This window comes from Bos indicus, chromosome 25, assembly GCF_029378745.1.
Source record: "Bos indicus isolate NIAB-ARS_2022 breed Sahiwal x Tharparkar chromosome 25, NIAB-ARS_B.indTharparkar_mat_pri_1.0, whole genome shotgun sequence".
Lineage (NCBI taxonomy): Eukaryota > Metazoa > Chordata > Mammalia > Artiodactyla > Bovidae > Bos > Bos indicus.
Window position 1 is genome coordinate 11,494,347 of NC_091784.1, and position 26,559 is coordinate 11,520,905.

General features: G+C 42.1%; 1 protein-coding gene across 2 annotated transcripts in view; it reads right to left on the reverse strand.

Moving 5' to 3' along the window:
* Window positions 1–206: 206 nt before the first annotated feature.
* Window positions 207–26,559, reverse strand: part of ZC3H7A (zinc finger CCCH-type containing 7A) — a 38,522-nt gene continuing 12,169 nt past the window's right edge. For both annotated transcript variants that reach the window (XM_070779676.1, XM_070779677.1), the window contains exons 3-23: window positions 25,952–25,991; window positions 23,445–23,642; window positions 22,538–22,696; window positions 22,221–22,301; window positions 22,089–22,127; window positions 21,193–21,226; window positions 20,299–20,582; window positions 18,654–18,861; window positions 17,509–17,573; window positions 16,776–16,962; window positions 15,565–15,726; window positions 12,126–12,322; window positions 11,752–11,852; window positions 10,923–11,104; window positions 10,437–10,513; window positions 9,243–9,376; window positions 8,736–8,841; window positions 6,105–6,213; window positions 4,161–4,294; window positions 2,195–2,358; window positions 207–1,108 (exon numbers count right to left, since the gene is read on the reverse strand). In XM_070779676.1, coding sequence (XP_070635777.1) covers window positions 919–1,108; window positions 2,195–2,358; window positions 4,161–4,294; window positions 6,105–6,213; window positions 8,736–8,841; window positions 9,243–9,376; window positions 10,437–10,513; window positions 10,923–11,104; window positions 11,752–11,852; window positions 12,126–12,322; window positions 15,565–15,726; window positions 16,776–16,962; window positions 17,509–17,573; window positions 18,654–18,861; window positions 20,299–20,582; window positions 21,193–21,226; window positions 22,089–22,127; window positions 22,221–22,301; window positions 22,538–22,696; window positions 23,445–23,642; window positions 25,952–25,991 — 2,851 coding nt within the window. In that variant the 3' untranslated portion in view covers window positions 207–918. The remainder of the gene's footprint in view (window positions 1,109–2,194; window positions 2,359–4,160; window positions 4,295–6,104; window positions 6,214–8,735; window positions 8,842–9,242; window positions 9,377–10,436; window positions 10,514–10,922; window positions 11,105–11,751; window positions 11,853–12,125; window positions 12,323–15,564; window positions 15,727–16,775; window positions 16,963–17,508; window positions 17,574–18,653; window positions 18,862–20,298; window positions 20,583–21,192; window positions 21,227–22,088; window positions 22,128–22,220; window positions 22,302–22,537; window positions 22,697–23,444; window positions 23,643–25,951; window positions 25,992–26,559) is intronic.

Consider the following 26,559-nt stretch of genomic DNA (forward strand, 5'->3'; position numbering starts at 1 on the left):
TTTTTAAAAAAATCTAGGGAATTCCCTGGCGATCCAATGGTTAGGATTTCATGTTTCCACTGCCAAGGGCCCAGGTTCGATCGCTGGTTGGGGAACTGGGATCCCACAAGCTGCATGGAAGGCCCAGAAAAAAAAAAAGATCTAACCTTGTGGTTTTAGGACCCAGTTTTAACAATTCTTTGTGAGGCAAGGACCATACCACAAAATGAAAGACATCTATATATAAAATCTTTATTACAGGCAATATTGGTCCATACACTACGCAATACCAACAGTACAAGTGTAATCTTTCAAAATCATCATTTAAACAGCAAAAGACCAAGAAATAAAATTTGAGTCAACTGATTATTTTTCAAAATAGTCTCAATGCACATTATCCTCAGTTCCCTTATTATAGTGAAACATACAAATACAGAAAAATACCCCATTTAACATATACTAGTGTTAAATGGTTATTTGGCTTAAAATCTGAGTTAAGAAAATCCTTTTTAGCAACCTACGTACAGATAAGTAGCGAACTTTATTAGACAAATGCGTTCCTCTTAAAAACGCGTGAAGAATTCATTCATCATGTGTTCTGATCCTAGTACAGGGTTTCTCTCTCACCATCATGGTTCTTATCTGAAGGACCAACTCAAGGAGTCGGCCTGGACATCACCTCTTCCCAAACACAATTCATCCAAAAGTCTGTTCAACAGATGGCAACCGGCAGCGGTCACTTCGCCATGTGACGCCCTAAGAGCCTGGCCAGACCTGTCCAACAGCCCGTTTTCCTACCTACTGTGGGTTGCTGCTCAGGAGGGACGAGAGACGCCAATACAAGCAGGAAACCTGCAGCTCCTCTGCTACGTGCCTTACAACACTTTCAATTTTTCTGGTCAATGCCCTGATTAGGTAACATACATAAAAGCCAGCATATTAGTTTAAATCTTTAAACAAAAAACTATATTTTCCAAAGTCATTATCATTGGGGGCAATTAAGTGATCTTTTCGTGCTTTGTTGAGCTTCATCTTTAGGGCGTCTCTTCTCTCTTCCCATTCATGAAGTTCAGCGTTGCCGTGTGCAAATTTACAGCTGCTTCCTTCCGTGCAGGTACCATTCATATACCTGTTAGGAAAAGTCAGCTTGGTAAGTGTCCACCCATTGTTTAGAACAATCTTTAAAATGTGCTCTTCACTACCTTTATGGTTTGTGTTAAACTTTTAGCTCAAATTCATAATCCTAGAAAAATGAGTATTTTTAATACTTTTATATTGGAGTATAATAAAAATGAGTATTTTATTGTCTTGGCAGAAATGAGTACCTTAAACTATTTAAATGCATTAGTTAATGAAAAAGACTGATTGCTGGGGAAAAAAACACTCCACTCCTTCCTAATGCAGTAGAAAGAAAATCAGAGGGGACGGGAAGTAGAAAATAATCTTCAATAATTCTACATATCACATGGATCTAAACTGGGAAATCAAATAGGAATGGCCAACAACAAAATAAGGAGCAATTCAAAATTACCTAGCTTTTCAATGAAAAATTTTCTAACTATACTTAAAAGAGTGATACTATTAATACTACTTCCATCTGACCTGAGAAAGTTCCAGATTGACACTTGGAATATAATTCAAAGGCAGTTTCAAAAGTGATGACCATCTACTACGAAAAGATGGTTGTGAAGAGTCAGAGAATCCTCACTGCCAGCTCAGAGATCATCTGGGCAGGCCTGAATGAACTTCCTTCTCTGTTTGGTTATCTTAAGATGTTGCACTCCAGTACGGGCAAACTAGTAAATCTTTTCAGGTAACTCAGGTGAGTGAAGGAAATGTTCAAGGAGCAACTAAAACTCTGAGCTCAGATGCCAACATCCAGGATTAGAAGACTTTAACACCCAGGTACCATGTCTACTGCATCCCAGGTAGCTCTCAGTGGCAAAGAACCTGCCTGCCAGTGCAGGAGAGGTGAGTGATGTGGGTTCAATTCCTGGGTCAGAAGATCCCCTGGAGAAGGAAATGGCAACCCACTCCAGTATTCTTGCCTGGAGAATCCCATGGACAGAGGAACCTGGAGGGCTACAGTCCATGGGGTCGCACAGAGTCTGACAACAGAAGTGATTTAGCCTGCACCCTGTCTACTGATACAATGACTGTGGAACTCAAGCCAGACCAGCAAAGTTCACGTGGGAAGCTACAGAGACCCACGTACCTATCACAAATACTAAAATACCCCGTTGGAAAGCGGTGCTGCCAGCAGTACTGGTCATCCTCAGTGTGGAAGACCTTCTCTTTGTGCTTCTCGGAGGAGATGTGGCCCTGCCACTGCTTCTCACTGTTGCAGTTCTTCCCGCACATCCAGCAGTGAAAGTCCACCTGCAGCGCACGGAAGACAGGAGTCGCGTCAGCAGCTGCTGTCCGGGGGGGCTCCTGATGGGTCACCCGTGTTCAGGCCCCAGATTGACTAAAAACAACTCCACCTAAGGCCCACATTCTATTCCTGGGGAGCCCTGCCAGCAGGGGTAGCTGGGAGAGATGGGCTGAGGGTGCCCCCAGCACATAGGAAGCAGAGAACCGGGGCAATGAGCTGGGCCGGGGGTCCAGGCACTCTCTAGCAAGAAGCCGGTGTGCCAACAAGGGTGTCTTGTCGGGAGGATGGGGGGCCAGGTTCAAACCAGGGTCCCGGGGAGGATAAATACCATGAGGAAAATCAGAGAGGATGCGAAAGCCCAGGGTTCGCCTGCTGTGCAAGAACAAGGAGTAACAACTCCACTCTTGCACATGAACTGAGCCCCTACTGCGGGCCAGGACGTGTGCCAGGGGCCAGGGAAGTACCCATGCTGGGAAAACGCCACCCCGGGGGCACAGACCCGCGAACTGTATTAGGAACCCTGTGCTGCCACAGATGCAAGTGTGCGGTGTTTGAACAGCACTTCCCAAGTGCCCTGTGTCAGAATCCTGTGTGACGCTGGGTAAGAACAGGTTTACAGAGGGACTTCCCTGGCAGTGCAGTGGTCATGACTCTGTGCTTCCAATGCAGGGGATGTGGATTTGATCCCTGGCAGGGGAACCAGGATCTCACATGCTAGGCGGTGCTGGGGGGCAGGGGTAAGGGGGCGGAGAGAACAGGGTCACAGTGACTCTCACGACCCAGCAAGCTGGGGTGACCCTGCTCTGGAAACCCCAGCAGTACTTTAGGTGGCAAGGCAATCGGCGCTGAGCCTGGGCAGAGAGGGCAGAGTCCACAGGGCTTATCGTGAGCAGAGACATGTCCCTGACCTGGGTCTGACTGATTCAATTCAGAGAGAGGCTAAAAAAACAAAACTGGAAACAAGGAGCAGAGTTAACGCACATGTCTGTGTCAGTTTAAAACACCACGCTGGGCAGAACTACAGATTAGGAATAGACAGTCCAAGATATGGAGACACGGCCTGGAAAAAGACACACTGGACCTGATCCCTCTGGGAAGGGTGACAACTGGGGTTCCAACCTCATCTGTGACATTTTATTTACCTAACAGAAGCAAACACGGCAAACTGTTAACATTAGTTGACTTGGGATGGTCGGCCCAAGATACAAGCAAGCCCAGTGAAACACCGCAGGTGACTTATGTCTGGGGTGGAACCCAGAGACAGAGGCCAGACTGCAGGAGGACAGTAAGGGAACACGAGGACTCTGGGGCGAGGTGGGCAGTTCCCTGATGGTCTAGTGGTTAAGACTCCAGTGCAGGGGGCATGGGTTTAATCCTTGGCTGGGGAACCAAGATCCCACGTGCTGCATAGCATCCCATCCAGAAACAAGGAGGAGCATCCCATCCAGAAACCCAGCTGGGGGTGGGGAACCCTCGGTTCCTGAGCACCTGCGTGGCCCAGCCGCGGGATACACCCGCAGGCTCATCACGCTTTGCGTCTCCCTCACAGAGGCATTCCGTAAGCTACCCAGGGTCTCAGGCCAGTGACTCACCAGCTCCTGCTTCCAGAGTCAGAAAAAGGAGGCAGGAAAGGAGTTTTTAGGACAGAGAGGCTTAGACTCACAGAAAGGAGCCAGCGCAAAGAGAAGATGAAGACACCGGGAGGCGGGCAGGCCAGCTGGGAGCGAGGGAGCCAAGTTTGGGAGAAGGTGGGAAAGTAAAGAAAGGCCTGGAAGCACAGGCAAGGGCACCAACCTGCGGTACTTACAGTAACTTCCGCGTAATCCGTCGGCATGTGGATTTGCTTTCCATTCTCTTTGCTGGACTGACTGGCTGCATCATCGCTTTTTTCACTTTTTTGGCTCTTTAGCCAGAGTTCATAAAACTGCTCCATATCTTGTACTACAGAAAAATGAACTCCTTTCAGCGGCAAATATTTAAAGACACCATTTAAAGCATGCACTCTTTTTGCATCAGTCAGCATAATTTTCAAAAGAAAATCAAAAGGCAAACAGAGACTGATTATGTATTAAGCACGAGAGACGGGCCAGTTCCAGATGCTCAGGGTAAGAACCAAATTCAGGTCTGTTAGGGTACAGACAAACATTAGTTTTCAAGATTGATGAACTCCTCCCTGGATTTGCAAGACACCTTGTGGGTGTTTAAAATTCAGAAACCCAAGACTTCCCTGGTGGTCCAGTGGTTAAGATTCTGAGCTTCCACTGCAGGGGACACAAGCTTGGTCTCTGGTCAGGGAACTAAGATCCCACATGCCGCATGGTGCAGCCAAAAAATAAAATTCAGAAGCCATTTCAAGGGCATTGCTGAAAAGGAAAGCCACGGCTTCACAATGGCCCACGTCAAACACACGTTATCAGTGCCGTAAACACTCAGGCAACTTACACAGCTCCTCACTGTTTACTGAGAAAGGTGAGAAACCTACCATAGGGACCAAGATTCTGACCCTGATGGGGCCCCGTCAGGCCAGCTCCTGTCCCAGGGGACTGACACACAGGGGTGCAATTTACAACAGCACAGTGATGACCAGGTCCCGGGCTGTGGCTGCAAGCTGCTGCTTACAGTAGGAACAAGTGTATCCGGCACTACCACCCACTGATAAAACTAAGGTTTCTTGGCCTCAGCCCCCCGTGTGCTGAGCCGGATAATTCCTTGTGGCTGGATAAGCCTTGTGCACTGTACGATGTTTAACAATCTCCCTGGCCTCTGCCTACCAGCTGCCAGTAGCACTGGCCCACAAGTCATAACAATAAAAAAGGTCCAGATGCTACCAACTGTCCCCAAGGGGAGAGGCGTGTGGGTGGCAAAATTCATTCCTAGCTGAGAGGTACTGAGTTAAAAAAAAAAAAAAAGCTGGAAATGAGGATCTGGTCAAAACCCGGCTCTACTGTCTGCTCAAGTGTTTCTAACAATATATCTCCAGCTAAGATTAGAGATAAAATAGGAAATCCTTCTTCCTTCAGGCCAGTGGTAGCAGGAATTGCTGCAAGAGCCCTGATTTGTAAGGATACCTTCAGGAAGGCCAAGCTCAAGTCCTCACTCCAAGCAAGGAGTCCCACTCACACAAGTCACTGAATGTTTACATGGCTGAAATACAGTAGGTGATGTGCTTAAATCAGATTGGTTCTTGAAATCCCCAGATTGCAGATCTTAAGCCATCCATAAATTTTGATCAGTTTACTTAAGACTGAAGAACAATGATCCTGGTAGCAAAACCTTTTCTGGTCGGAAGTGAAAGGTTGCCTGAGGCTTCTTTCCAAGGCTCTCACAGTAAAACTGATGCTTGACCAAGACAAACATTCTCTCCTTGGGCCTTTGCGTCTGGGCCTGTTCTACCCATAAGAGTTCCCAGAAGAAACCTCCAGTTCCAACCTGATGAATTCAGGGGTGACTCTTCAAACAGGAGCAGGTGATCTGACCCGAGCACTCGTGGAAGGAATGAACTTCCCCAGACAGTGACTCAGGGACACGCCTATGATGTCAGAGGATGCTGACCTATGTTTTTGTATCCAAATTTGACCTAAGCAAACATGATTGGTGGTCAGACTCTGCTTCACTGATAAAATGAGATAATGGTTTACAGCACAGACTGCCTTCTGTGTTCCCTGTAAGCTGGCAATTTACAGGGAGGAAAGAGGCTTCCAGGCGAGCTGGATTCCGTGGGTGTCGAGGCCATGCTTAATCATCAACTTACTCCCGTTCTCCTTCATGTAGGTCCACACTTCTCGTTCCTCAGGACTGTGAGCAAAAGAACAGTTTCCAATGTACTGACATTTTTTCCCAGAAGCAATATGATTGCACAGCTGTATAAAAAAAAAATACATGAATATGCTTTAAGACAGAGTACACTGAGTAAAACTGCCTAATTTTTACATGTAAGCAAAATAAATATTATTATTCATGCTAATGCTGAATAATACAATTTTTAAATGAGATTAATTTGCTCCTATTCAAATTGACTATAAGCCTCAAAGACATGAGATGATATCAAGCTTTCTGTCTCAAAACTTTTCAAAAGAGCATAAATATGGAACTGGAATATGGAACATTTTCTTATGAGAAAATGTCAACAGATTCACTTATTCAGAGTATCTGCTTTTAACACAGCAGAGCCCTTTATCTCTGTGGTGCAAGTCTCTGGCCCCCTCAGTATGACATATGCTACTCTCCTCTGCCTGACACCCAAGATACCTCCTTGTCAGCGCTTGGGAAGCAAGAAAGAAACTGCAGACGCCTCCAATAAATGAGGTCAGAGAAAACCTCCGATGTTTTCTTCTCACTGACAATGGCCGCTAATCTCAGCCATCATTCACTATCTCTGCAGTGTCAGAAGACAATTACTCCACTAACCAGGCCATCCAGTCATACAGCATTCAAGTAATACCTCTTGTGGTTATTTGCATTTTTATTTTACAGAGTAAATACAGTGATACTGATAGGAAAAATAAAGTGATAGCAGTCAGCAGAACACAGATTTCCCTAAGACCCGTGACTATTAAGAACGAGGAACACCACTGTCACCTAGAGCTCATTCCTAAGTATTATCAACGTGCTTGTCTTTATGGAGCATGAATCCTGGTACAACTCACTGTTAGCTTGTCTTAGTTTATCCGTGATTCAACAGAGCTGGCTCTATGTATTAGTTTACAAAACAGTAAAGGCTTAGCATTGACTTTCACCAAAAATTAAGAAGCAGTTAACACTAAACACTGCTCCTTTCCTCCTCTGAACCAAAGTCAGGGACCCCCCCCAAAGTCAGGGACCCCCCAACCCCTTTACAATTTTTTTTCAGGAAGTCAATAGTCAACAAAACATTCTTGTGATGGATTTTCTTATCTTCTTTTCCCAGTCAAGCCCCAGGAAGTACTTAGGTATTACTAGGTAGACACTGATCATTGTCTTTCAAAGCTCAGTGATAAGGAGCAGGGAGAAGAGAAGATAAAGGAGAAGGCCGCTCTGTGCTGGGTTTTTACACAACACCATCTCACCATGTTCCCTAGGATGCAATGATTCCCATTTACAGATAAGCAAACTGAGGCTAACTAACTGGCCCTTCGGGCAGACCCTGAAGCCCATCCTCTCCCCGCCTTGCCACACTGCCTACACACATACACACAGGCAGAGTATTATTACTTCTTTTAGAAAAAGGACCCCTTAGCAATATCTAGAGGGGTAGGGAAACAGAGGAAATGGGTTCCTGTAAACGCAGTGTAGAACACCGCATCTGCAATGAGAGAATAATCAGCGGTTCTAGGCAGCTGCCTCATGAGCTAGAACTGTTCCCAGTCGTCTTTGTTTTGGCAAAATTTTGAGGAGTACATCTATAATCTCCACCATCTACTGAAGCACAAGATAATCACTGGTTCTAATAAGCCTTCCTCCTCTCTTTTTATAGCCCACTAATAAATCACCCGTATCTATGAGGCTGAAACCACAGTGGAGAAACACAAACACATCACCTCCTTCAAAGACTGGCCTTGTAACCTGTGTTAAGTTTCACGAACTCCAAGGTGCCCTGGGTGATGGGAAATGGACCCGCCTCTCCCTCAGCTCCTTGGCAGTCTGGAGAAGGAGCATCGCCAGTGGAGACTCTGCAGTGCATCTGCACTGCTGCTCTGGGCAAAGGACTCTCTCCATGTTTCCTCCGCTGGGGCAGAAAGCGCCCCTCACCTGAGCTCAGGTATAACCCCGCCAGACCCTCTCTTGGGAACAAGCAAGTCGGGCCAGTTCCAAGCTTTGCCCAGACGACCGTGTAGGGGACCAGAGGGACCAAGATGAAACGTGCCACCTTGTAAGTCAGTTTGGTGTTCTCAATCTAAGGGCTTTGGGGGAACATGTTGCTCTAACAGGAAGCATTTTTCCCTTGGGTTACTTCAAGAAAATCCTGTAACATTAGGTATCCTTTAGCGAGCATCCATTGCTTCAGTAAAAGAAACAGGCGTGATAAAAAAAAAAAAAAACACACCAAAAACTCATCAATAGAGTTAATAATACAGAAAGTCTTGGGTTTGATAGCAAAGCTGAGGAATCAATGAAATTCTCTCTCATTTGCTCACAGTCATCCACCTGGAAAACAAGCTGAGTCTAGACCATCGCTTCTCTCTAGCTCATTTTCTACGTCTCCTAAGTAACTCATTCCAATCAGCCTAAACACTGCGCCAGAGCCACACACACCAAAGGGGAAGGAGAACGAAAGGACCACTTAGATTTAGTAACACGGTGAGCATCATTTAAAGGGCACCAGTTTCCATCTGAATTACTACTACTTTCTAATGATTTGAAATGCCTAATAAAAAAAAAAGTGGCTTAAAAATTACGTATGTACATCAAACTGTAAAGGCATTTGTTTCTTTGTGGGAAGAGGACGGATGTTCATCCACTTCTTACGTTCAATAGACATCACTCTCATCGCACGACGATCTTTGGTCCACCTAAGAAAAATGGAGTTCAGAAAAAACAAAAACACACTGGCAAAGGCATAATATAAAGGGGCAGGTACAAAGTCTGTACCTAAGGGACCAGAGATTTTTTTTTCAACCCTTCTAAAAGAAATGCCTTATGATTCTGTCATTTTACTTCCTGTTGATATTTATAGACAGACATTCCCTATGAATGCTAAACAAGGAAATGGTAAAATACAGGAAAAACACTATTGAATTTTGTTGAATTCTTAGCTACTAAAGCCTAAAAATCTCTTTCCTTTTGGTTTGCAATTACTCCTAAATTGTCTGCTTTCTTCTGCTCTCCTCACAGCCTTAATCTTTTTTCTTATATGTACGATTTTACGCCCCTGAAAAGAAACAGGCACTCTTTGCACACACACACTACTTACGAATGCCTTGCTTTTGCACTGCAATATTTTCTGTTTTTGTCTGGTTCAATGACTTGGCCATTTCTCAGACACTGAGCACATACGAATTTTATCTTCATATTAAGGGATCCAGGCATTATTTGATTGCCAAGTACCTTAAGTAATTAAGAGATCAGTTTTAATTGAACAGAAAACCATTTTCTGAGAACACATTCATTCACCATGCACAACTGTGAGCTATTATTTTTTTTTAATATAACAGCACGCAACTTCTGTTCTTGTCTGGTCTGATGATTTGACCACTATATATACGATCTGATAACTAAATCTCCAGTTCTCTACCCAAATATAAGAGAATATGATGAAAGTAGATTACAGATGCCAAACCTCAATTTAGCAAAGCCAGCTCTGGTGATAATGTTTAGGACTTGTGGGGAGAAAGGAAGAAAGATGGCTGGATACAGCAGTCTGGCTAAGTGGTAAGCAAAACTACATCGTCTACCTCCCCTACTCCGAGGATCCCCACAGCCCAAGAACCCAACTGTTTTGCCAAATAAACTAAATTAGAAAACTGTATCCTGGAACATCCCTGAGAGTCCAGTAGTCAGGACTCTGCACTTTGTACTGCAGGGGATGTGGATTCAATCTCAGGTTGGGGCACTAAGATCTTACATGCTATGTGGTGTGACCAAAAGATAAAATAATTGTATCCTGGAACATCCCTGAGAGTCCAGTAGTCAGGACTCTGCACTTTGTACTGCAGGGGATGTGGATTCAGTCTCAGGTTGGGGCACTAAGATCTTACATGCTATGTGGTGTGACCAAAAGATAAAATAATTAGAGAAAATTGTACCCTATATTCTTTTCTTCTTTGGCTATGCAGGATCTTAGTTTCCTGACCAGGGATCAAACCCATGGCCCCTGAAGTGGAATCGCAGAGTCCTAACCACTGGACCACCAGGGGATTCCCTAACCTGTATTCCTGGCAGGTGCTATGAGATGCCTAGTTTTTTGTTTTTTTATCTTAATGATAATCAACTAAAATTCAGAAAATTTTTTTTCACATTTATACAATTTTTTTTCCCATTTAACTCAATAAACTCAAGAGAGTTACTGGATTGTATGGAAGTATAAACTGCATCTGCCAACTACTAACATCCACCAGGCAATTCCAGAAAAGATCCCAAATGCAGAAAGGATAAAGGAAAAACATACCTGAGCTCCAGGTACGTTTGCTTCCAAATTTTGCCAATATCGTTTAGATTCCTGGGCAATATCATCATGTGAGATACCTGAGAAATGCCGAAGACTTTTTTTTTAAGGATCTTAACGCAATACCAGGCCACCTGTCTAGGCACAGTCAGACTCAATTCTTTACCCCCATTTGGCATAATCTGTCACCAAGGAGGAATATCATACTACTCTTTTGAAATGGAATCTTTACAAATACAGCTCTTGGTGCCTTCCGAAGAATCTTTCTTCCTCACGGATCCGTACTGCATACATGAACTTGTATCAGCAATTACTTATACGAGACTACATTCAAAATAGGCCACTCAAAAGATGAAGTGACTCAGGTTTAAGACTCAGGATAAAATCTACAGTGCTGCCACACCAGACTGATGGAGAAAGGTCTTCGATACCCTTTCGTAAACCCTGACTGCTCTTGAGGGGACTTGTCTCAATCTCGCACAAACCTACCTGTTTCATTTTGCAATATCCAGACTTTCAGTTCTACAAGACTATGTGCATAAAAGCACTCGTCTTCCCTTAAACAGCCATATCGAACCTCATGTCGACATAAATCAAGCTGACACTGGCCATGGAAAGAACGTATTTTGGAATACTTTACTGTTGTCTCTCGCAAAATGTGGACAAGGCACCTACGAGGAAAATAGAGTGACATTTTACTACTGTTCTACCATAGCTTGTTTTTTTAAAAAATGTATATACACGTGTGTGTGTGTGCTTAATCGCTCAGTCATGTCTGACTCTTTGCGAGTCAATGAATTGTAGCCCGCCAGGCTCTTATCTATGGGATACTCAGGCAAGAATACTAGAGTGGGTTGTCATTCCCTTCTCCAGGAGATCTTCCCAATCCAGGGATCAAACGCACATCTCCTGCATTACAGGTGGATTTTTTACCATCTGAGCTACCAGGAAGCCCATATACATATACAAAATGTAAAATTCTAGACTGAAAATACATTTTAAATCATTATCAGAAAAAAACAAATCACTGTATGCAAGTGTAGGATTAATTGGGGAGAGGAGAGGATAATTATATTAAGCTATATTAAAATACCTAAATCCATGTCATGAGAAGCTATAAATCAGTATTGATTTTCTGTATTAAATATTAATAATTCATTTAAAAATTCTAAGCAAAACCTATTAGCCGTTTAAAAATAGTCACCATCTTTCAAATCAACAAAAGGAGAGGGGAACGCCTGGGAAGATACTACTCTGGTTTTATTGGGATCTAAAAAGAGGATTAATTGTCTAAAAATATTAGAAAATACCAACATACTTATTGTCTTCAAATTCATGCTTTGTAACCGGATGAGAACAAGAAGTAGAATTATCTTTGTTTCTTTTACTTATCATTCTAGGCTTATGATCAAAACATTTCTGAAACAGAGAAGAAGAATTATCGTAAAAATGTATTACAAGATGATAACTTTTGTGTGATGCTGATGACGTTCATACTTACACATTACAAGCATATGTCAATTAACACTCGGCAGATAGGATGTCTTAATGTTATTCTTTTGGATAGTAACAGTGGCTACCATTGCTAAGCAAATGCTTTAGCATACAGCAGGACCAGAGCGAAGCCCTTGATACTACTGGGTCAGAAACCACCACCTGTTTCACAGTCGAAAGAAGACTTGGAGACAGTACCTCACAAAGGAATATAAATTCTCCAAGATGCTCCTGGAACAGTCTGAACACGGTAAAGCTGATCTTTCCATTGCCACCAAAGAAAGCCTCTCTGCTGAACGCCCCCTTCCGCTCCAGCGTCCAGACATCTATCTCCTCCTGGCAATAAGCAAATGTGCAGTGGCCTGAATATCTACATTCCTCCTCAGCGGCAACATCTAGAAAGACAGGAAATTAACAGAGGTGGGATGGATTAAGAGATTGGGATTGGCATGCATATACTAATATGAATAAAACAGGTAATTAATGACAACCGACTGTATAGCACAGGGAATTCTACTCAATGCTCTGTGGTGACCTAAATGGGAGGAAAATCCAAGGAAGAAGGGATGTATGTATACGTGTGGCTGATTCACTTTGCTGTAAAGCAGAAACTAATGCAACATTGTAAAGTAACTATCCTCTGAAAAAGGAAAAAAAAATAATAGATTTTCAAACAAAATTTAAAAAAAAACACTAGGGGGGAGACAGGGAATTAAAAGACATTTAAAACATGGGCCACTGTGTTTTCAAAACCAATGAATATTAAACACACTAAGGGCACTGTTTAAATTTTTGTAACAATTAATGGATAGCTTCAAACCACGGTACACATATTACTATGCAGGAATGGTGTATTGAAAGCATGAAAGTGTTAGTTGCTCAGCTGTGTCTGACTCTGCGACCCTGTAGCCTGCCAGTCTCATGGAATTCTCAGGGCAAGAATACCAGAGTGGGTAGACATCCCCTTCTCCAGGGGATCTTCTTGCCCCAGGATTGAACCTGGGTCTCCCGCATTGCAGGGAGATTCTTTACCATCTGAGCCACCAGGGAAGTTCCAATGGTATTAACTCTTAAAACAAACAAACGAACAAACAAAAAATAGCAGCACAATTCTAAATTACTTTTACTTCAGACAGGGCAAAAAAAGCCCTGATGTTTGCATGTTCACCACTTAAGTTTAAAAAATCATTTCCGTTCAGTCACTCAGTTGTGTCCAACTCCTTGAGACCCCATGGACTGCAGCACGCCAGCCCTCCCTGTCCATCACCAACTCCCCGAGTTTACTCAAACTCATGTCCATTGAGTCAGTGATGCCATCCAACCACCTCATCCTGTGTCATCCCTTTCTCCTGCCTTCAATCTTTCCCAGCATCAGGGTCTTTTCAAATGAATCAGCTCTTCGCATCAGGTGGCCAAAGGATTGGAGTTTCAGCTTCAACATCAGTGCTTCCAATGAATATTCAGGACTGATTTCCTTCAGAATGGACTGGTTGGATCTCCTTGCAGTCCAAGGGACTCTTAAGAGTCTTCTCCAGCACCACAGTTCAAAAGCATCAATTCCTCAGTGCTCAGCTTTCTTTATAGCCCAACTCTCACAACCATACATGATCACTGGAAAAACCATAGCCTTGACTAGATGGACCTCTGTTGGCAAAGTAATGTCTCTTCTTTTGAAAATGCTGTCTAAGTTGGTTATAACTTTTCTCCCAAGGAGTAAATGTCTTTTAATTTCATGGCTGCAATTACCATCTGCAGTGATTTTGGAGCCCCCCAAAATAAAGTCTGACACTGTTTCCAGTGTTTCTCCATGTATTTGGCATGAAGTGATGGGACCAGATGCCATGATCTTTGTTTACTGAATGTTGAGCTTTTTTTTTTTTTGAATGTTGAGCTTTAAGCCAACTTTTACACTCTCCTCTTTCACTTTCATCAAGAGGCTCTTTAGTTCTTCCTCACTTTCTGCCATAAGCGTGATATCATCTGCATATCTGAGGTTATTGATATTTCTCCCGGCAATCTTGATTCCAGCTTGTGCTTCTTCCAGTCCAGAGTTTCTCATGATGTACTCTGCATATAAGTTAAATAAGCAGGGTGACAATATACAGCCTTAATGTACTCTTTTTCCTATTTGGAACCAGTCTGTTGTTCCATGTCCAGTTCTAACTGTTGCTTCCTGACCTGCATACAGATTTCTCAAGAGGCAGATCAGATGGTCTGGTATTCCCACCTCTTTCAAAATTTTCCACAGTTTATTGTGATCCACACAGTCAAATGCCAATTGACTACTGGCATAGTCAATAAAGCATAAATAGATGTTTTTCTGGAACTCTCTTGCTTTTTCGATGATCCAACGGATGTTGGCAATTTGATGTCTGGTTCCTCTGCCTTTTCTAAAACCAGCTTGAACACCTGGAAGTTCACGGTGCACGTATTGCTGAAGCCTGGCTTGGAGAATTTTGAGCATGACTTTACTAGCGTGTGAGATGAGTGCAATTGTGTGGTAGTTTGAGCATTCTTTGGCATTGCCTTTCTTTGGGATTGGAATGAAAACTGACCTTTTCCAGTCCTGTGGCCACTGCTGAGTTTTCCAAATTTGCTGGCATATTGAGTGCAGCACTTTCACAGCATCATCTTTCAAGATTTGAAATAGCTCAACTGGAATTCCATCACCTCCACTAGCTTTGTTCATAGTGATGCTTCCTAAGGCCCATTTGACTTCACATTCCAGGATGTCTGGCTCTAGGTGAATGATCACACTATCGTGATTATCTGGGTTATGAAGATCTTTTTTGTACAGTTCTTCTGTGTATTCTTGCCACCTATTCTTAATATCTTCTGCTTCTGTTAGGTCCATACCATTTCTGTCCTTTATTGAGCCCATCTTTGCATGAAATGTTCCCTTGGTATCTCTAATTTTCTTGAAGAGATCTCTAGTCTTTCCCATTCTATCATTTATGGACATTCAAAGCTCATTTCCTGAATATTCATTAGAAGGAATGATGCTGAAGCTGAAGCTCCAATACTTTGGCCACCTAATGTGAAGAACTGACTCACTGGAAAAGACCCTGATGCTGAAAAGGATTGAAGGCAGAAGGAAAAGGGGACAACAGAGGTTGGGATGGTTGGGTGGCATCACCGACTCAGTGGACATGAGTTTGAGCAAATTCCAGGAGTTGGTGATGGGCAGGGAAGCCTAGCGTGCTGTAGGCCATGGGGTAGCAGAGTCAGACATGACTGAGCAACTTAATTGACTGAAAGCTCATTTAGGTGGAGCGGTCTGACAAAATGAAAACACTATGTTTCTCTCAAAAATATATTAAAAGAGTAACATTATCAAAACCTTAGTTCAGTGTTCTGATTCTGTTTAGACTATGTCAGAGAACCCAAAGTTTGAGACAGTTTTCTCTTTAAAACCTGGTAAAATCCCTATTTCAATAAATAACTATAAAACACCCACTAGACAGCAAATTAAAAGCAAAGGTAAAAATAATACAAAAAAATACTAATCTTTCAAACCAAGGAATTTGCTGTTAACTAAACATTTTTAGTAACAGTAATACTAGGACCACTGCAATAAAAGTAGCAAATTGTTTCTCAGCTAGGCCATGTACACCAATTAAGTAATTATAGCACATACCTTTACATATATAATAAGGTCCTTCATAATTTGTTTTTGTCGGTCTTGGACGTATTTTTTTCCATGACTTATCTTCTACATTCTTTATCCTACCAATTAAAATATCTTTCTTACATTTATGGTCTAAATTAGCATGATAAGTGAAATCCATTAGCTTAGGGCCTGAAAAAGATATTAAAAGGATTGTTCACATGCACAAGAAGTATCATTTCATTTTACAGGCACAGTTATAAGCAGATGTGAGAAACTGAATAATGATTATTAAATTCCCATGAAAAAGTCCTTTCATAACCCCCAAGTATAAACAAGCTAGGGAAAGTAATTTTTGTCTTTTGTGCTGTCAGACAAAACACAAAAATCAGAACAAAAACACCAGTGCTCCAAGATATAACCCTTATTTAATTATTAGAGTCAGAATTCTAATGGCTTCTAAAGGTAAAGTGAAAGCGGAAGTCGCTCGGTCGTGTCCGACTCTTTGTGACCCCATGGACTCTCCAGTCCATGAATTCTCCAGGCCAGGATACTGGAGTGGGCAGCCTTTCCCTTCTCCAGGGGATCTTCCCAACCCAGGGATCGAATCCAGGTCTCCCACATTGCAGGCGGATTCTTTACCAGCTGAGCCATGAGGGAAGCCCAAGAATACTGGAGTGGGTAGCCTATCCCTTCTCCAGCAGTTCTTCCCAATCCAGGAATCGAACCAGGATCTCCTGCATTGCAGGCGGATTCTTTACCAACTGAGTGAAGGTAAAGCATATGCTTAAATAAACTAAGAAAGAAAATGAATTTGGGCCCCGTTTAGAGTAAACTGTGTTTGTATCACTTGACTTAGGGGTAAAGATATGAAATAACCCAACAAAAAGTACTCTAATTTTCACAAACACTGTATCACATGCTGGTCTTAAAATGCTTTTTTTCTAATTCTCACTCTATTTGAAAATGTTCACATTCTTAAACATATACTTAAAATACAAAGAATTTTCAAAATCAGGTCAATATTCTATTCCAAATGATTCTATACATAAAATTATATCAAAGAAGAACCGACACTTATCCTATTAGACTCTAAAGGCTCCTCCTAATCAATAATTGCTGCTTCTTTAGAAAGAACTCAAATAAAGATGCAAGAGTCACAATAGTTGGTGTTTCCACTTAGATTTACAAATTCCTAAGAACTCTCAGGTTATTGACAAGCTCCTTGGTTTGGTCCTGACCTGATTTTACGAAACAGATCTGGCAAGCTTGTCTCAGTTCATGGGTTCCTTCAAGGGGATGTCTTGGGGTCACTGAAGAAGTGGGTTTAGTTACTGCACTTCCAAAAAAGTTTCCAAAGTCATTCCGAGGGTGACTTGAAATTCCCAAGAAACTCTCAGAAGCAAACAGACTGCCTGGTCCATTCATCTGCAAGAAGCATAAGAAAACAAAAAACAAAAAAACAAAAAACAGCCAACAAATATTGCACTATCACTAAAGAAGAAAACAAACGCATCTGAAAAATGAGACATTCTGCACAGACTAGACAGAGGACTATCCTGTCCTTACTACGTTTCTAGTTGAAAACCATTGCCTTCTACATTTTCCTGTCTTTGGGGTCTCTAGGCCCCTCCCCCACATTTTGGGATGCTCCATGAGTTGTTATAAGCGATGGGTAATTGTTCTGCTTCATCAGCCAACAGGGTTTTCATGCCCTGATCTTGCATTTCTTCGTCATTCACACTGTGCTAAAGCCTCTTACACTGTTGATTAATTTGCCATGACAGATCCAGCCTTAAACCCAGAGCACTTATTACTGGATGTTCCAGAAGAGTCTTATTTTAGCACTCTTTCCCACAGCACACACAAAATTCCAGGGAGCTGGTACCGTTCATTCAAATAACTCAGTTACTTAAGTAAAAGACCTATTTGCAATTTAAGCGACGAAGTTACAAAAGAGGAAGTGGCACTTACAAGTAAAAGGGAAGAATTACTGTTGTTAAGCGCTGTTCCCTCTCTAGAAGTTGAGGTGGACAGATCTAAAATAATAAAAAAACTTCAACAGACCTTTTCATTCTAATCATGTAATAAGAACATCAGGGCTTAGCAGCTCACTATGGCTTCCCACCTTATTTCCCCTCCCAGTTCCGAGAAGTTTTCTTGCTCATTATTGACATCCAAAGAGGGCTATGGAGTCTCTCCTCTCCTCCAGAAACCAAGGACATAAATAAACCTTAGACAAACAAATTTCAATAAATAGCAATTTTCAGAAACATGAGCTAAGGCAGGGCCTATCAAATGGGAATGTTAAAAAGACTAAGAAGATAATTCATATTAAAAATGGGAAAGGATTCTCTCCTTTTGAAAGTATGAAGCAGAAACTCATCAAAACATTAAAGAGAATCAGTCGGGTTCAATTTCTTTCTTTTTCTTAGTCTACCACTCAATTACTTTCTCTCTGCCCTCTGTTTTCCACAAATTTTCATTTGTTCAGTTGCCAATCTTTAAATCAATTATTTTGATGTTGATTTGTTTAACTGTAATGATGACTGACAAAAATATGAAGATTTTTCTTGTGGCTACTTAAAGGATACATTAAGCCTAGGATTACAAAAACAGGAGTCAGGCCCAAACCTCAGCAATCCCTTGCCAAAGTAAGGCACTATAGTTTGCTATGGATGAAGCCAAAAATACATGGTTCTATTATCATTCGAAACACTGATTTTAAATTAGTCTTAACTAAGTATTGCCTAGTTCACAATTTAAAAGGATAACCTGTCTTTAAGACCCTTTAAGAGGGGGTTATCCCTTTTCTAGAGAAAACATTAAAAGTCATTTCACGCCCCCCCCAAACAACAGACACCCACCTTAACAAGTTATCTTATTAAAACAAACAGTACCACGTGCACTCCTACTCTCAGGCCTCTGCTTCTTGACCTCCACAACAGCACAGGTAAGTCCACGTGAGTTTAAAACAGGAAGCTTCAGGTTTTAGAGCTACAGTGTGTTTTCAGCTACAATGAAAATAACTCAAGTACCAACTACCTAGTGTTAGTTAAACAGACTGTCTTTTTTAGAAAATGAACTGTAACCGTTTACATAAGCAGCTCGAGTCTTACCTCGTTTGGATTCACTCATTGAAAATGAATTTAAAGAAGAACAGAAATCTTCTAAGGACGAAGTCAAAGGCGGATACAGCTCCGAGAAGGAGGGCGCGGGCGCATACCTCGCCCCGATGGGCAAGGCGCCCAAAAGAGACGCCGCAGAGAAGGGGACGCTTGGGCCAATGCTGGCAGTTGGGAGGGGGCCTCTGACTAAGGCTGACGGCTGGGGAGGAAACAAGACCGGATTTAAGTCCATGAAACTCTGTCCCAAGCTAGCCAAACTGCTTTTAATACCAGCACATAAGAACGAATTAGTCCACTGGGTGATTTTGTTAGGTAACAAAGTTGAAGTCATAACCAAGATGGCAGAATCCAAGCGACAGAGCTGACTTCTTCTCCAGCCCACTTTTTAAAAAGTCTGGAGATGTGACTTCTAATATCACTGTGACCCAAATGAGAAGTCCCTGCTTCATTTTCCAAGCTTCCTAGGATTGCTAACATTTCCTGCTCTGAGCCAACCAGAAGGTTTCCTCAAAGAGGAACCACGAGGGCAAGTGTGGGGCCAGGGCGGAAGGAAGGGTGGTCGAGAGAAGGGAGCTGGAGCAGCCTGGAGAACTGGCGACCATCTTTTTGGAGATGTCAGTGTACAGCCTCATGAGAACAAATGGAACGATGCCTTGCCCCTCCCCAACATAGTGACAATTTTTCGAGAGCCTCCTATATCAATTAAAATACCTTCCACTATTTTAATATACTTCACGGCAGGAGTCAGTGAACTTTTCTATAAAGGCGGGATATACCGTCCATTTAATCCTCCTAACCCTCTGAGGTGCACCCTACAAGGACTGTCACCATACAGATGAGGAAACCGAAGGACTGAGAGGTGAAATAACCTGCCTCAGATCAAAGTGGAAGGAACCAACTCCCCCCACCCACACCCCCCATCGTCTGTCTGCCTTTTACACCTTCTCTTTGTCAGCTCCTCTCCCTGGAAACCAGCTCTGAGTTTCCCTCTCCACGCCATCATTCTAGTATCACTGCTGCCACTATCTTAATATACTTCACAGCAGGAGTCAGTGAACTTTTCTATAAAGGGCTGGATATTAACACAGCCCTATTAACATTGTAGGCTTTGTGGATTACACGGTCTCTGGTGCAACTACTCTACTCTGTTACTGCAGTGTCATGAGATATTTTCATGTATCTTAAAACATTATTCTTCTTTTCCCTTTCTTCCAGCCATGTAAAAATCTCAAAACCAGTCTTAGTGTTCGGGCCAGACAAAAGAGGCAGCGGGCCAGATCTGGCCTGTGGACCCGAGTTTGCTTTATGGTTATGTAGCTATAGGAGAATCATCCTTAAGGAATGAGAAATCCTTAATCCATCGACTCATTTTGCCTTACATACCAAATGTCTATTTTTTGCCAGGGAGTTAAATTTCCCTTTCCCATAACATGTGATTCCTAGCATGTTCTGTTTTTTTAATTTAAAAAAATGACAAAATTAGCCAGTTACCACTGGAAAAGGACAAAAGTAATTTTCAAGAAACCCTAAGTTTAGCCTACAGTCAATACTGAAAATACCTAGCAGGTTATATCACAATTTTTTTAAAAAGGGGGGGAAAAAAAGCCAGGTTTTAAGGAGTCAGACTGAAATTTACCATGACGGTTTCATTGGCTTCAGGCGCAGAATCCAGGAGATCGTCTATTTCATCTCCGAGGACCATGTCTCCATCATCTAAAAACACCTCCGGTGTGCCGAAGGGCATCTTCCCCCCATTTGCCAACACCGTCGATGGTAGAGAACTCTCTTCCACTTGCAGTGGCAAAACAGAAGTTAAGGGCATAATAGAAATTGAAGCCAGCTCATTTCCAACTTGGTGAGAAAAACTGGATGCGGGTATAGAAACGACAGACAGTGCTTCTTGCCTCGGAGTTAATAAATCTGTAACATGAATGGACATATGCTCACTTATTTTCAGTATATTTACGTAATACTAGTGTTAATAGCCAGTAACAGGGAAAATGAAGAGCAAGGTGAAAATATGAAAGCAATTATAAACAGAGAGACACAACAGTGAAAGCAATTCAAATAAAAGAGTAAAAGCAATTCTAAAAAAAAAGAGTTTGTTTTGCCCAGGAACAGATATATTCACTTGTGAAAACGCTTCCTCCTTTCTCAAAATGCCTGGGCTCCTTTTGGGTGGGGCTACTAGAGGGTGGTGACGCCACGGTGGACACCGAACAACTGCTCACCGACAGTCAGCACCATCAGTCACTACTGACACAGCCAGAGGCACAGAGGTGGTTTCGGAAATTGCTCTTGTTTTAATACTAATGACCCAGCAATCCTAACTGACAACACTATAATGTACATAACACCTGAGGCTGGCACTTTTTTTTTGGTGCGTAGTGAGGCATGCGGGATCTTAGTTCCCTGACCAGGGTCAAACCTGCACTCTCTGCATTGGAAGCGTGCAGTTTTAACCACTGGACCACCAGGGAAGTCCCCAAGGCTGGCACTTCAGATTAAGAGGGCGTGTGTGAAAACATACCTGGTTCGATATCCTCCACAGAACAGTTCAAAGCCTAGAAATTGAACCAAATAATAGATCATAGTATTTTCAGGATTCTAGACTAGAAAGCAAGCTATAAAACTCACTCTAAGAAAGCAATGCCGATTCTCACATCTAACCTCCTTCCAATTAAGACAGAGACAAACAGAACGTATAAACCTTTGCAATGGCCAGTCCAGTGCATGCCCAGTCACGTCTGACTCTTTGTGACCCATGGACTATAGCCAACCAGGCTCCTCTGCCCATGGAATTTCCCAGGCAAGAATACCAGAGTAGGGTTCCATTTCCTTTTCAGGATCTTCCTGACCCAGGGATTGAGCCTGCATCTCTTGCATCTCCTGCATTGGCAGGCCACCTGGCTGGGAAGCCCAACCTTTGTAATACGTAGGATTAAACAGTGCAGGCCTCTTGCCACTCATTTCGTGTGGCTTAGTATTTCTCCAAGGATATTCAGGAGCCTTCCAGTTCCAGAGGGACCCGTGTAGCCACTCCACCCTCCCCAACTCACAGCGACCTCCTAACAGCTCTAAGAAGACTTATCTTTAAAAAAGATAAATCTTGTTAGTTGTGTTTAACCCAATGACTTCTAAAATTAGTATGTGGCCGCAACCCACTTTTTCTAACAACACCTAACTTCTATGAACATCCTGTAAAATGCTCCATGGGCTTTCAGGAAATACTGATTGAGAGTAAAAGATATGACTGGAGATGTTTGTTTTCTTTTCATAGGGCAGGAAGCTCTGGCCACTTAGGTGTATAAGGAATAAAAAGGTCTCAAAAATAAACAAAACCCAAAAATATTAAAAGCAGAACTGCTAATACTTCTATCTTTTCTTTTTTCAAAATTATGATTCTTACAAGAGTAATAACCTTACCTTTGTAGCCCCATCCCCAGGAACTGATTTTAGTGAGAGCTGAAAGAAAATTAAGATGCTAATTTAAAACCAGAACTGACTCCAAGTTACAAAACAAAATGAAAATACCTTATGGCGAGAACTCTAGCTTACCTCGGCTCTAACATATGCTTTTCTTATTTTAAATCCCAATTTCTGAGCTAGTTCTTGAGTTAGTTTTATTACATGTTCATCCTGAAAAAAGTCAGAATATACGATTAACGGAGGGTTATATTTACTAACCGTAGAGGTGAAGGGACAAAACAGGTCTAATTTATCCTTGTCAAGACACTTGCTTTATGGGCAATTATTCCCAGCTGCAGCAGGTGGACGGCTGGCTGGAAAACATAACTTTTTGATGCCATTCGTCTACATAGAAGCAATAAAATGGCTAGAATGTAAACAAATGAATTAGAACATAAATACCATACCTGAGGCACTGCCAAGGAGCACTTTGCTACAGCATCATAAGCCTCTCTGAATCTTCCTAAATCACTTAGAGCCTTGGATTTCCGATACAGAGCTTTGTAGTTACTGGCATTTAAACTGAGGACTGTATCACAGTCTTCTAAAACTTTATCATGGAAACCCTGGTGAGTGAGACCAAATAAAGTTAGCAATCAATTCATGTCTTGCAATGATGCAAACACAAACAAATTCAGATTCTCCTCTCAAATGGATTGGTAATGGTTTTTATTTGTCTTTTAAAAATTATTTTCATTATGAAATTTCAAATACAGAAAAGTAGAAAGAATATCATGGCTACCTATGTACCCACCACCCAGACCTTTGGCCATACAAGACCCCAGATCTTCAAGAAAGAAAGCTGTCCAGGTATAGCTGAGGTCCTAAGTGTGAATGTCTATATGAAAACTTTAACAACATCAAAATACTACTTTTTAAGTTTAGATAAGTGAAGGTTGCGTTAATTCTTTTGAAGGCTCACTACTCCTTTTTTTTAAATTAAAAAATAACAATAACTCCTAAGAGAAACATAAGGAGCAAACTGTCAGTTGAGATACCTGATACCCCCATCTGTGAATACCTGTATCTTCCCAGGCTGACTTTTTTTTTTTTTGTAAGAGCAGATTACCCCTGCCCCCCCAAAGCCATACTCAAAAGGGTATCTCCAAGGACCAGTATCTAAAAAACAAATTATTTTTAAAAATTCCTAAGTATTTGGCCAAAACTGATTTTTCAAAGCTTGAAGCCTCTCTAAAGCAGCTAATACATCTTTCCTATAAATTGAAATTAGAAAGCTGACTTTTGCTAATGTACTATGTTATTGAAAAATCTTTTTTTCTCTCCAGAAACACTGCTTTACAAGTCACAACTCACCATATTGGAATAGCAAGCAATACGATTTATATATAGTTTTTCAATGATTTCTTTAGGGATTAAAATTTCTTCAGACTTTGCATAATCAGCTATACTCAAAGCTTCTGAATACTGACTTATAGAGTGGTTCCAATCACGTTCGCGATAAACATCATTTCCTTCATTAAAAAGATTTCTCACAAGAGCATGTAAATATACCTTTAAAAAAAATAAAAAGAATGTTACCCCTTGAAACTTTTTAAGGAACAAGTCAGAGTGCAAGCAAATTTTAATTTCTGTATCTAAAACTTCAGAGGAAATAATTTGACAGAGCAATAAGCACTATTGTAAGAAATTATGAAATCTAGGCCAGGTCACTACTATCTCAGCTAGAGTTTCCTCCTGCTTGCTTTTCCCAAGAAAAAAATCAATTAAGAAAAGTGCTGCAAAAGCAGCCTGTCAATATTTGTTGACATCGCCAACTCTGTGCCGAGGACAAATTCCTACAAGTGGAATGAGCATTTTAAGGCTTCTAACTGGTATTTATTGTTGTTTTCCAAAAAACGCAGTAACGATGAATGTGTATAGTGGCTTGCTTGAGAGCACCCCTGCCAACACGTGTACACACGTGCATGAGCATGCACACACAAAATCTACCAATTTCTAGGGGGAAAACGGTAACCTTTACTTATTTGCATATCTGATTACCAGCAAGGTTGAACTTCTTCACATTTTAATGGACCATTTGTATTTCTTCTTTTGTAAATGTTCAGGTGGCTTACTGATTTAGGGGGTTCAGTTCAGTTCAGTCACTCAGTCGTGTCCGACTCTTTGCAACCCCACGGACTGCAGCGCGCCAGGCCTCCCTGTCCATCACCAATACTCCCAGAGCTGGCTCAAACTCATGTCCGTCAAACCGGTGATGCCATCCACCCATCTCATCCTCTGTCATCCCCTTCTCCTGCCTTCAATCTTTCCCAGCATCAGGGTCTTTTCCAATGAGCCAGTTCTTCACATCAGGTGGCCAAAGTATTGGAGTTTCAGCTTCAGCATCAGTCCTTCCAATGAATATTCAGGACTGATTTCCTTTAGGACTGACTGGTTTGATCTCCTTACAGTCCAGGGAACTCTCAAGAGTCTTCTCCAACACCACAGTTCAAAAGCATCAATTCTTCAGTGCTCAGCTTTCTTTACGGTCCAACTCTCACATCCATACAAGACCACTGGAAAAACCATAGCTTTGACTAGACGGACCTGTGTCAGCAAAGTAATGTTTCTGCTTTTTAATACACTGTCTAGGTTGGTCATAGATTTTCTTCCAGGGGATGTCAAATCTTTTTTTTTATTGCTTTTAGTACACGTATTCTTTTGGTAGGGGCAAATGTTCTTTGAGTTTCCTTCAGGATTACTATCATTGCTTTAAGATTTTTAAAAGTCCCTTTCCGGGACTTCCCTGGTGGCCCAGGGGTTAAGAAACTGCCTTCCAATGAAGGGGACACCAGTTCGATCCCTGGTCATGGAACTAGATCCCACATGCCTCGGAGCAACTAAGCTTGTGCACCTCAACTAGAGAGTCTGTGCACCGCAATGAAGACCCAGTGCAGCCCCCAAAATAAATTAAATAAATAAGTAATCCTTTCCTATCAACGGGGCAGATAAACATGCAGCTCTTCATCTCGTTTCATGAATTCACGTCTAAGCTGATGAAAGTGACAAAGGAAACTGTCCAGATCGATCTTTAATGACTGAGGTGACTTGAGAGACAGGCTGGTTCCCCTCTCTGGGCCCTGAGTGCCCGTCTGTAAAATCAAAGGACTGCTCCACATGATTGCTAGCTCTCATACTTTACAGTTCTACATCTGTTTGGAGAAAAGGAAGGAAGAGACTGAAATGAACAGAGAGGGAGGGAGGCAGAGAGAAAGGAGCGACGTTCAGAAACACCAAAACCCGCAGAGACACAAAGCCAAGGGGAACTAATGGTCTGCAGAGATGAGCATCTTTAGTTCCAGGCCTAGTCAACTGGGCTTTCTCTCTAACTCAATTCATCTCCAGCTCTTTCATTTGATTACCCAGCCACCCTTTTACTGTGACAATTTCTCTGCTAAAGAAAAACCAGAAGATACTCTGTCCCTCTCATTCATAATCTGTCCCTCTCATTCTTCCTGAAATGAAAGGCTAAAAGTAATTGTCAAGGGACTCAAAAGAAATTACTTCAAAACTACATTAACAAAGGAAAGAAAATACACAACTGTCCAAGTATGCCAGAAAAAACTAACCTTATCTTATATACACAAGTTGACAAACTTTTCCTGTAAATACCCAGACAGTAAGGATTTGAGGCTTTGTGAGCCATACAGTCTCTCTCAACCATGTCATGAAAGCAGCCAGATAACACACCAGCAAATGAGCACGGCTGTGTTCCAATAAAACTTTATTTACAAAAACAGACAGAGGGCTGCATTGGGGTTTGCCAAGCCAGGCTACATGTGACCGTTCACAAGCTACTTTCAAACAGATTTTTTCCTTACCGCATATTGTTCCTGTGTTCCTGGATACGACAGCGGTGACCTAAGAAGAAGAAACCAGTTAATTTTGATGATCAGGTCCCTGTCAGGATTTGTTCATCCAGAAGTGACCCTAAAACTGGGCTTCTCATTAGCTCATCACTGGTTCAAAGTACATTTGAAAGACCTACTTGTCCTCTATGACCTTGATTCACATATAACTGTAGTCGCAAAAAAAAATCTAAAACTATTCTTTTGTATCTTCTTTAGGGTAACATTTACCTTTCAAATCTACTTCTACTAACAGAGGGCCTAATTCTTCAAATGTCGAAAAAGTTTTAAAATAGTACAGAACCACTAGTTCTACTTGTTCCAATTCACTGCAGACAGAGGGAAAGAATATCCCCTTCCCAGGAGGGACAAAGAAGTCTTTCTGCCTGGACACGGCCACCCGGGCTGTGGTCCTGTCACTTCGTGCGTCACGAAGGCCAGTTGGAGACCGGGCTTCTCAACAGAAGGAGTGTGACCACAAAAGCCCTGGGTGCTGACCGATGTTGACTTTCCCTCATCAGAGTGAAACTAGGTTCAAATTCCTCCGTCAAACATTCTGGGAGATAAGTCAGGATTTTAAC